The sequence below is a fragment of the Bos indicus genome, chromosome X (assembly GCF_029378745.1).
Source record: "Bos indicus isolate NIAB-ARS_2022 breed Sahiwal x Tharparkar chromosome X, NIAB-ARS_B.indTharparkar_mat_pri_1.0, whole genome shotgun sequence".
NCBI lineage: Eukaryota > Metazoa > Chordata > Mammalia > Artiodactyla > Bovidae > Bos > Bos indicus.
The window spans coordinates 64,515,515-64,527,243 of NC_091789.1; the positions used below are offsets into that span (position 1 = coordinate 64,515,515).

At 45.5% G+C, this 11,729-nt stretch overlaps 1 protein-coding gene across 1 annotated transcript; it reads left to right on the plus strand.

Annotated features, from left to right (window-relative positions):
* The first annotated feature begins 9,650 nt into the window (after window positions 1-9,650).
* On the plus strand, window positions 9,651-10,094 carry LOC139181527 (protein FAM209-like). The gene has a single exon (XM_070785049.1). It carries the CDS (start codon window positions 9,651-9,653, stop codon window positions 10,092-10,094), a length of 444 nt encoding a protein of 147 aa, XP_070641150.1.
* Window positions 10,095-11,729: the final 1,635 nt, after the last annotated feature.

An 11,729-nucleotide genomic window follows, 5' to 3' on the forward strand; every position in this document is an offset into this window, starting at 1 on the left:
CATCCTCTGTCATCCCCTTCTCCTCCTGCCCCCAATCCCTCCCAGCATCAGAGTCTTTTCCAATGAGTCAACTCTTCGCATGAGGTGGCCAAAGTACTGGAGTTTCAGCTTTAGCATCAGTCCTTCCAAAGAAATCCCAGGGCTGATCTCCTTCAGAATGGACTGGTTGGATCTCCTTGCAGTCCAAGGGACTCTCAAGAGTCTTCTCCAACACCACAGTTCAAAAGCATCAATTCTTCGGCGCTCAGCCTTCTTCACAGTCCAAATTTCACATCCATACATGACCACTGGAAAAACCATAGCCTTGACTACACGGACCTTTGTTGGCAAAGTAATGGCTCTGCTTTTGAATATGCTATCTAGGTTGGTCATAACTTTCCTTCCAAGGAGTAAGCGTCTTTTAATTTCATGGCTGCAATCACCATCTGCAGTGATTTTGGAGCCCCCCAAAATAAAGTCTGACACTGTTTCCACTGTTTCCCCATCTATTTCCCATGAAACGATGGGACCAGATGCCATGGTCTTCATTTTCTGAATGTTGAGCTTTAAGCCAACTTTTTCACTCTCCTCTTTCACCTTCATCAAGAGGCTTTTTAGTTCCCCTTCACTTTCTGCCATAAGGGTGGTGTCATCTGCATATCTGAGGTTATTGATATTAGACAATAGTAAATCAGATCATCTTGGAAGAAAAGCTATGATGAACCTAGACAGCATATTCAAAAGCAAAGATATCACTTTGCCGACAAAGTTCCGTATACTCAAACTATGGTTTTGCCAGTAGTCATGTATGGATGTGAGAGTTGGACCATAAAGAAGACTGAGCATCGAAGAATTGATACTTTTGAACTGTGGTGCTGGAGGACACTTTTGAGAGTCCATTGGATAGCCAGGAGATCAAACCAGTCAATCCTAAAGGAAATCAACCCTGCATATTCATTGGATAGACTGATGCTGAAGCTGAAGCTCCAATACTTTGGCCACCTGATATAAAAAACTGACTCACTTTCAGTTAGGTGTTTTGAAATATCTTATATAATTTTATTTCCATTCTACAGATAAGGATAATCAGGCCCTGAAAAGATCGGTGACTTATTTAAGATCACAGAACTGGGAGGGTACAGCTGTGATATTCAAACACAGGTTTGACTCTCAAGCCCCCACTCTTAACAAGTTCTGGAAGTTCAGAGCAGGTGGCTTCTAACTTAGTCTGGGAGGTACTTGTGTACAGGGAGGAAGACTCCATGGAAGAGGGAAAAGAGCCTGATGCTGGGAAAGATTGAGGGCAGGACAAGCAGGGGGCAACAGAGGATGAGGTGATTGAATGGCATCATCAACTTAATAGACATGAGTTTGAGCAAACTCCAGGAGATAATGAAGGACAGGGAAGCCTGGCATGCTGCATTCTATCATGCTGGAAAGGGTTGGACATGACTGAGCAACTAAACAACAAGAAGGAGGGGGAGGAGAGGACTTGGAGACAATAAGTATAAACAGCTGCTTCAAGGTTTTAATATAAGGAGCACGGCAGCAGTGGGGCAGTAGTAGTATCTGGAGGTGGGGTTAGAGTTGAAGAGAAATAAATAATATGAATGATCTAGTCTCAGACCTCAGAATGTAAGTTCCTTGAGGGCAGGGATTTTGTCTCCTGTGTCTGTGCCACCTTCCACAGTGCCTAGCACGGAGTTGGAATTCCATAACTGTTGTTGAGACATAGAGAGAGACTTGTGGTTGTTGAAGGGAGGGAATGAGGAAGGGACACATTAGGAGTTTGGAATTAGCAGATGTAAGCTCTAATATATAGGATGGGTCAACAACAAGGTCCTACTGTATAGCACAGGGAACTATATCCAATATCCTGTAATAAGCCATAATGGAAAAGAAGATGAAAAAGAACATACATATCTATATATAACTGAATCACTTTGCTGTACACCAGAAACTAACACAACATGGTAAATCAACTACATACTTCAATGACAATGAAAATTTTAAAATCTTGTTGATTAAGTGAATGATCAAATGTTTGAAAGAATTAATGGAACTAGGGACTTCTCTGGTGATCTGGTGACTAAGACTCTTTGCTCCCAAATGCAGGGATCCAGGTTTGATCCCTGGTCAGGGAACTAGATCCTGCATACCTGAACTAAGATCCCACATGATGCAATTAAGACCCAATGCAGCCAAACAAATAGTAAACAGAAAAAATCAACGGAAGTAAATGTTAAAGCATTGAATAAGAAGTAATAGCAGGATAAAGTGGCAGGTGAATTGCATAGAACCTTGGCTTGAGTCCCAGTCATTCCTGCCACACTCCTGGCACACCAAGCTTACCTAAGAGCCAGACAGCCTAGACATGGGTTGGCATGACACAACTCCCTTTGCTGAGAGGGCATGCTGTATCTCTGCAATCCTCTGCTCCACGAAGCAGACAGGCTTTGGGACTGTAAGAACTGGGTGCAGCCAGATGAGACAGCAAAGCTCAGGAGTGTGCCAGAAGAGAAACCCCTGCACTTCATCACCATTCTTTGGGCGTGGTCAATCTGTGGCACAGGGCACATTTGAGACATGGGTCGCAGTGCTATCCCAGTCTGCCCCTCCTGGCTGGAGGGTGATTCATAACCTCTTGTTGCTCATGCCAAGGAATAGCTAAACCAGAGTCCAAGGAGAAGCCGATGGCCAAGCAGCCACCAGAAGCCTTGGCCCTGGCTCCTCCCAGTTGCCACATTGCATAATCCTCACAGAGTAAGGTGATGGTCAGCGCACTGGGGCTTCCCCCAGGGTTCTTGTGACTCAGCCGTTGCTGGAAAGATGGCATGGCCCAGTATCGGACTAGCACACAGGAGGCACTTTTGAATGAATGGACCCTTTGGGACTCTGGGAACTAATACGAATGGTGAGGAAAGAGTGCTTCTTTATCCATGCCTTCCCTGTCATCTCACTCAGTGCCCAGACATAGTCCTGTGCAGCGATACAGCCACAGGCAAGAGCATGTCCTGGGCTGGGAAGAAAGGATGTAGTTAGTTGGCAGTACCTCCAGACAGACCTTTTCCATCTCCCCACCTGGCACCTGAAGAGTCCACTATCGTGTCAGGTCTTAGGAGTCCAAAGAGTTTATTCCAACCCGCATTGACCTAACACTTAATCTGAATCACATCCTGTGTATTTTCTCAAAGTTGTTACTATAATAATAAAACAACAACAACAACTAATAATAATAATTGCAGCTGACACACATTGAACACCTACTATGGGCCAGCCACTGGACTAAGCACTTTATATATATTATCTGTTGTACTCCTTACGGCACACATGTGAGGTAAATGCTATTTTTAAAAATTGAACTGTAAATTGATTTACAATGTTGTATTAGTTTCAAGTATAAGGTAAAGTTAATCAGTTATAGAGATATATAATATATAGTCACTCTTTTTTAGATTGTTTCCTCATATAGGTTATTACAGATTATTGAGTATAGTTCCCTGTGCTATACAGGAGGTCCTTATTGGTTGTTTAATTTATATACAACAGTGTGTACATGTCAATCCCATCTTCCTAATACTATTATTGTCTCTGTTACACAGAAAAAGTTCAATCTATGAAGGGAAAGAGTTGAAATTCAAGTCCAGGTCTGTCTCACGACAGAATCAGTTCTGCATGGTTCTCTACTATAGCATCAAAGTGCTCTTTCAAAAGTAAATCAGATAAAATAATTCCTTGGCTTGACAGCCTCCAGTGGTTTCCCATCACATGTAGAACCAAAGCCGACTTTCTTCCTGGGCCATCAAGGCCTGGCAGAACCCAGGCTGTACCTTCCTCCCCAGCCTCTGCCTCCTTTCCCCACCCCTGTAAAAAACTGTGCTCCAGGAACCGCATCAGTAGCCAGGCTCTGTACCAGCAGCCGTGATCTGCTATGAGTATGTTTGGTAGGCTGGCTTGGGTGCCTACCCTTGCTCACAGTGTTACCTCCCTTGGAAAATACCTCCCATGGTTCAAACAACCATCCCAGAAGCCCTGTTGGTATAAGGTGGAAGCTGCCTGTGGTTGTCAGTATGACCACTGTTCCGTGGAGAGTTGCTGGGCTATCTTAGAACGCTTGTTCTCTCTTTCTCACTTGTGCTGGAAGATTCTAGAAGGTTGAGAGTATCCCAGATCCTCTCCAGTACCAAGAAGAGTGTGATGCTAAGAGATAAATCTAAACAGCACTGGACTAGGAAAGATATGACCTATATCTTACTCCAGCTTTCTCGCTCAGTAGCTTAGGAGGCCTAAGGTGAATCTTCACTTTTCTAAGCCTCAATTTCTTTCTTCTTCTTCTTCTTTTTTTTTCTGTTGTTTTTTATTTTTTGGCCATGCCATGCAGCTCGTGGGATTGTAGTTCCCTGATCAGGGATTGAACCCTGGGTCACAGCAATGAAAGCACTGAATTCTAACCACTGGACCCCAGGGAACTCCCTAATGCTCAATTTCTTTATTGGTCAATGAAAGTCATAATATCTGCTCTTGAGGGATTGCTCTGAATATCTAATAAGATGACTTATTGGATAGTGTTCTGGAAAGTTGAGTGCTTACTATGTTTCAGATATGGCTCTAAGCTTCTTGCTCCAAATACCCAACCTTAATTTAACCATGAGATAACATCAGACAGGGCTTCGCAGGTGGCGCTGTGCTGTGTTGTGCTTAGTCTCTCCGTCGTGTCTGACTCTTTGCGACCCCATGGACTGTAACCCACCAGGCTCCTTTGTCCACAGGGATTTTCCAGGCAAGAATACTGGAGTGGGTCAGGTGGTGCTAGTGGTAAACAACTTGCCTGTCAATGCAAGAGACGCAAGAGACACGGATTTGATCCCTGGGTTGGGAAGATCCCCTGGAGTAGGAAAAGGCAACCCACTCCAGTATTCTTGCCTGAAAAACACCATAGACCAGAGCCTGGAGGGCTACAGTTCACGGGGTCACAAAACATTGGACACGATTGAAGCAGCTGAACACATTAAGCTGCTCACCTGTATTACCTCCATCATTCCCCAGAAAAACACTACTGTATTACTAGTAATCGTATGTCCACTTTGCAGATGAGGAAAATGAGGCACAGAGAGGTTAAGAGGTTTGTTCATCATTACCTAGCTAGTAAGTGTCAGAGCCAAATTGAGAATCCACCAATCTGACTTCAGAACCTGTGGCCTGAGCCATTTACTTTCACATGAAAGGTAAAATGTTTTGTTTGGGTGAATGTTTTATCTGTTCTGGTGGCTCCAACGGAATACTGTAGACTGAGTGGCTTATAAACAACAGAAATTTATTTTTTGTAGTATAAAGTTCAAGGTACCAGCAAATTTAGTGAGGCCACTCCTTGGTTGTGGATGACCATCTTCTCGCTATAATCTCACGTGGCAGAGGGAGACAAAGGAGCTCTGTGGGCCTTTTCTTATAAGGGCACTGTCCCATTTATCAGGTTTCCATCCTCATTGCCTGATCACCTCTCAAAGACCCACATTCAAATACCACCACATTGGGGATTAAATTTCAACATACCGATTTTGAGGGGATACAAACCTTCAGTCTATAGTAGGTGGGAGGTTATTATTATTTTTTTAAAGTAGCAATACTTTTTCTATCATTTTCTCTAAGTGTTATAGCATTATTCCTCTCACTGGGCCCTATGCTACTTGGGTTCCTTCACCTGTTGTTGTTTAACTTTGTGGTAGGGAACCTTCTCCATACCCAGTTTGCTTACTTCCTTCTTCCTCAAAGGTATAAGAGGTTCCCAACGAATGTGATGTTCCAAGAACATAATCTTCCCATGGTCAGAAAGGAGTGCAAGTGCCTGGGGTCTGATTCCTTTGTGTCTTCACGAGTACTGAGCACCTCCCATATGTCAGGGCCTGATCTAGTCAACTGGGGCTATGGCAAGAAACAATCAAAAAACCCCACCCTGCACAACTTCACTTCAGTGGTATTCTTGCTTCAAATACCCAACCTTAATTTAACCATGAAATAACATCAGACAGGGCTTCCCAGGTGACTCCATGGTAAAGAATCCACCTTCTAGTGCAGGGGGTGTAAGATATGCAGGTTCGATCCCTGGGTTGAGAAGATCCCCTGGAGGAGGGCATGGCAACCCACTCCAGTGTTCTTGCCTGGAGAATCCCATGGACCGAGGAGCCTGGAGGGCTACAGTCCAGGGGGTTGCAAAGAGTCAGACACGACTAAAGCGACTTAGCATGCACACAGAGGACCTGCCATTGACCTCTGTTTCCAGCTGAGTCAGTGATGACAGAAGCATGAAGGGAAGGAAAAGAGCAGGGAAGTGAAATCACTGAAATCTAGAATCCTTATCCAATTTCTGGTGAGGAAACAAATCATTATTAAGCACCATAATGAGTTTCTGAATCTCCTGTGCTTGATTCCTCACAAATCAGTGAACTCTAATTAATGCTGAGTGTGGTGGTAACACCACAGCCAGAGCCATCTTCATGATTTTGCCTTAGTAAGTGTCATTGGCAGCATAGAAGGGTGGTCTGATTTTTCTTGTCCTAATAAGTGGAACTGAAAAAGTCCAGAGCATTATTCTGGTTTCATTTATGTGTAGTATCAGAAGTCCCCGAGTCATCCAATTAGCATCATTTGGATATTTGGGGCCTAGTAGTGCATGCAGAACAGAGAAGGCGATGGCACCCCACTCCAGTACTCTTGACTGGAAAATCCCATGGACGGAGGAGCCTGGTAGGCTGCAGTCCATGGGGTCGAGAAGAGTTGGACACAATTGAGTGACTTCACTTTCACTTTCATGCATTGGAGAAGGAAATGGCAACCCACTCCACTGTTCTTGTCTGGAGAATCCCAGGGACGGGGGAGCCTGGTGGGCTGCTGTCTATGGAGTCACACAGTCAGACATGACTGAAGTGACTTAGCAGCAGCAGCAGCAAGGCATGCAGTAAACAGAGCGTGAGCAATCTTGCCACATGGGAAGCAGCCTCTAGGCCTGATGTGTACCTGAGAAAAACGGGCTGAGTACCAGATGGGGTCCCTGGAGCCTCCCCAGCTGGCAGCCATGGCCCAGGATGCTCTCTCTCCCATGCAGGAGCAGAAATCCACATAGGGAAAAGCAGCCTACTGATGGGAGGCTTGTAGACAGCAGTGTTTTCAGAACATCTCAGCTCATCCTGAGATCCACACCAATGTGGTGGCCTTGTTCTTACAGTGTGATAAAGATGGAATGAGAGGATCTAGTGGATAGTGTTCTCAAAAATGTGAAATATCCATTTCTGTAAGGTATTGCTATGCACGCATGCTAAGTTACTTCAGTCGGGTTTGACTCTTTGCAGTCCTATGGATGCTAGCCCGCCAGGCTCCTCTGTCTATGAGATTTTCCAAGCAAGAATACTGGAGTGGGTTGCCATTCCCTTCTCCAGAGGATCTTCTCAACCCACGGATTGAATCCTGTGGGGTCGAATTCCAGCCTCTTACATGTCCTGCATCGGCAGGCAGGTTCGCTACCACTAGAACCGCCTGGGAAGCCCTAGTGTCACTACATATGTATTACCATTATTGTTCTTATGCACCATGGGAGGAATTAAGAAAGTAGGACATCTGCAACCATAGTGTTTTTCAGCATTCCTGCATCTCTAATGTTATAGAGGAGGCCATTATCCTCTTTTTGAGAAACAACAGCTACCATGTTAAGCACTTACTATGTGCCAGGAGTAAAGGCTTGCATACATGATCTCATTTAGTCCTCACAGCAATCCCATGAAGTAGGTACTGCTTCTCAATTTTAAAGTCGGGTATGTGAGGCTCAGAGATGTTAACTAACTTGCCCAAGGTAACACAATAAGTCGTTAGCATCAGAGTTTACCGGCAGGAGACTAGCTCTAGGATTCTGTATCCTTATCTCAGTGCTAAAAGGCGTTTGAAATAGCACATGCAAGACACACATACCCCCAAGTGGTAGATGTGGATCTCTAAGAGGAAGACAACAGTTTCACCCTTTGGGCTCCATACAGGGCTGGCTGTAGAAGAAGACCCCCAAGCAAGTGGACCACTCCAGCTGGGAGTGATTGTGGAGAGAAGTGGGCACTTGGATGCTTGGGGGTGGGGTGCTGTGGGAGTATCTGGCTTCCCAATTGGGAAGACTAGGCTCAGGACAAGAGTCACAGACCAACTCTGAATTGCAGAAACATCCAGAGTAGCAGTCACCAACTTCATCGCATCCTTGTGCCTGTTGGGCAGCTACAGGCACAGAGAGGTGCTGAGGCTTGCCTAAGGTCACACAGCTCTCAAGAGGGCAGGTGCAGTGTAGAACCCTGGTCTTCAGGCTCCAGTTCGGTGCTCTTGCTGCCACTCCACTCCCACTGGCCCCTCAGGTTCAGTGCACAGCAGTCAGAGGGAAGCCACGTCTTTGTGAGTGAAGCCATTGTCTGGATGGTGGTTCTCAGTATTGCCCAGAGACCTGCAGAAGTGGCAGTCTTCAAGTCCCACCCAGGACTGACTGGGGACTGAGATCCAGCAAAATGGGACTTTGCAAGCCCTCTAGGAGACCCTGATACACACTCAAGTGTGAAAACCACCGGCCCAGACAGAAAGGCACAGTGCCGAGTGCTGCAGCCATAGACGTGCATTCGGATCTTCAACTCACACAGCACAAAGAAGGGTCGTCTTCCTAGAGAAGGACAGTGAAAAGGAACACAGCTCTCAAGCCACACCTGCAGAGCAAGGTCACCTTCCAACACATGTGGCGGTTAGACATGCACAGACGGGGAGGAGGAGTGCAGCCAGTACTTGCTCATCCACACGTGCATCAGAGACGGTGTAGTTTTGCCAACTCAGCAACTCCCCAGAGATGTGCCAGTTCCACTGCTTGTTGCCCAGGAGGTGCATCCCTGCCCTCTGGGAAATTGCCATGCAGGATCATAGAACCTCTGATCTGGGAAGGATCTTAGAGAGTACCTACCTCATTGCCCACCCCTACTGCATCACTGGTGATGCCCCTGACTTTCCTTCTCCAGAGGAACCTGGCAGGCTACAGTCCATGGGGAGGCAAAGAGTCAGACAGGACTTAGCACTGAGCACAATCATTTTTAGGACAGTGGTAGGCCGCACAAAACATCAGTGGCTCCTAGTTTGTGGCCTCTGGTTTAATATCTTTCTTTCCCACTTGGCTGTCTGCTCCACAGGGGCACATGCCCCTGGTTCTGCTCTGCTCACCACAGTGTCTGGATTCAACAAATGGAAAAATAAAAATAGAAAATGGACCCACCCTCCCAGTAGAACACCAGGTTCAGAAAGAATACACTGGCATGGGGATGGCACTCTGTCACTCGCCTCTTTTTCAATTGCCCACTGGAAATGGCCCCATGTCCCTTTAAGCCCTACTCCCGGTTGACCCCTGCAGGCCGCCTTACCCTCTGCCCTGAAGTCATACCCTGGCCACATGGGTTCTGGTGGGGGTGGGGCCCTCTGTGACGTCACCAAGGGCCCAGCCCTGCCTGGTCCTCAGTCTCCAGGTGCCAGCGCAGACCAGCGCACCAGGAGCCACTTGGTCTCAGCTCACGATGCGCTCTGTAATATGGTTATTTTTTTGGCCTACGTTTATCTCGTTTGTCTTTGCCTATGTGTTTTATGTTCTGAGAGATGAAGCCGAAGAACTGCCGAGGATGGTGCCCAGTGGAAGGCACTTCCGCGTTCGGCAGAATCAACCAGAGTATGCCCCAGGCTGGTTTGGGAGCAAGTGGCACTGGCTGTTAATCTTCCTCATGTTTTTGGTGATCCTGAAGTTTCCTGGAGGCGATGACGAAAGTAATGCGGGCACTCCTCCTGGCCGTCAGGGCTGTTCATCTGGCTCTCCAGGAAGAAAGAAGATAAGGGATTCCCCCTACAAAGACTCTATGTGCGGTGCCTTAACCCAGTCCGAGACGTCACTGATGAACCTTATGTCCAGGGTGAAGAATATGAAACTCACTGCGGCAACCGGTGATCAATGCCAATGTCCCAATATCGAGGTTCCTGGTGACGCACGGAATAATGTTACAATACTTGAGGTATGGGACACCGGAGACCCCGATGAAGTGGATTTTCACATCAAAGAAGAAGAGGAGTAGTTGAGTGTTGACAAAGTGTATCCAAACTAATAAAAGTATTTTGCAGCAAAAGGAAAAATGCCTCTGATATTTTTTATTCGTGCTACAATTTTACCTTTTCCAGAATGTGGTATAATTGGTATCATGCAGTGTTTTCCAGACTGAGAGACCTGCGTTCGATCCCTGGCTTGGGAAGATCCCCTGGAGAAGGGAAAGGCTACCCACTCCAGTATTCTGGCCTGGAGAATTCCATTGACTGTACAGTCTATGGAGTCACAAAGAGTCGGACATGACTGAGTGACTTTCACTTTCACAGTGTATACCCTTTCCCAGAGTAGCTTATTATACTTTATAACATTCATTAAGGTATCATCCGTTTATTTTTGTGATTTGATAGCCCATTTCTTTTTATTCTTGAATAATATTCTGTTATATTGATGTTCTGTAGTTAGTTTAAACATTCTGCTAGTAAAGGACATTTTGGTTGCCTCCAATTTGTGTGTGTGTGTGTGAGAGAGAGAGAGAGAGGGAATGAGTTAAGCTTTATAAAATTCATGTCCATGTTTCTGTGTGGGCATTAGCTTTCAAATCATTTGGTGAACTATCTAGGAGCAAAATTGCTAGATCATAGAGTATGACAATGTTTAGCTATGTTAGACATTGCTTCCAAACTGACTGTACCATTTTGCATTCCCACTAACAACAAATGAGAGTTCCTGTTGTTTCTCATCTTTGCCAGTAACTGGTTTTGTCAGATTTTTGTATTTGGCCATTTCAAAGGGACTAGATCTGATAGATAGAATGCCTGATGAACTATGGACTGAGGTTCGTGACACTGTACAGGAGACAGGGATCAAGACCATCCCCATGGAAAAGAAATGCAAAAAAGCAAAATGGCTGTCTGGGGAGGCCTCACAAATAGCTGTGAAAAGAAGAGAAGCGACAAGCAAAGGAGAAAAGGAAAGATATAAGCATCTGAATGCAGAGTTCCAAAGAATAGCAAGGAGAAATAAGAAAGCCTTCCTCAGAGATCAATGCAAAGAAATAGAGGAAAACAACAGAATGGGAAAGACTAGAGATCTCTTCAAGAAAATCAGAGATACCAAGGGAACATTTCATGCGAAGATGGGCTTGATAAAGGACAGAAATGGTAGGGACCTAACAGAAGCAGAAGATATTAAGAAGAGATGGCAAGAATACACAGAAGAACTGTGCAAAAAAGATCTTCACGACACAGATAATCTCGATGGTGTGATCACTCACCTAGAGCCAGACATCCTGGAATGTGAAGTCAAGTGGGCCTTAGAAAGCATCACTATGAACAAAGCTAGTGGAGGTGATGGAATTCCAGTTGAGCTATTTCAAATCCTGAAAGATGATGCTGTGTAAGTGTTGCACTCAATATGCCAGCAAATTTGGAAAACTCAGCAATGGCCACAGGACTGGAAAAGGTCAGTTTTCATTCCAATCCCAAAGAAAGGCAATGCCAAAGAATGCTCAGAGTACCACACAAGTGCACTCATCTCACACGCTAGTAAAGTAATGCTGAAAATTCTCCAAGTCAGGCTTCAGCAGTACATGAGCCATGAATTTCCAGATGTTCAAGCTGGTTTTAGAAAAGGCAGAGGAACCAGAGATCAAATTGCCAACATCTGC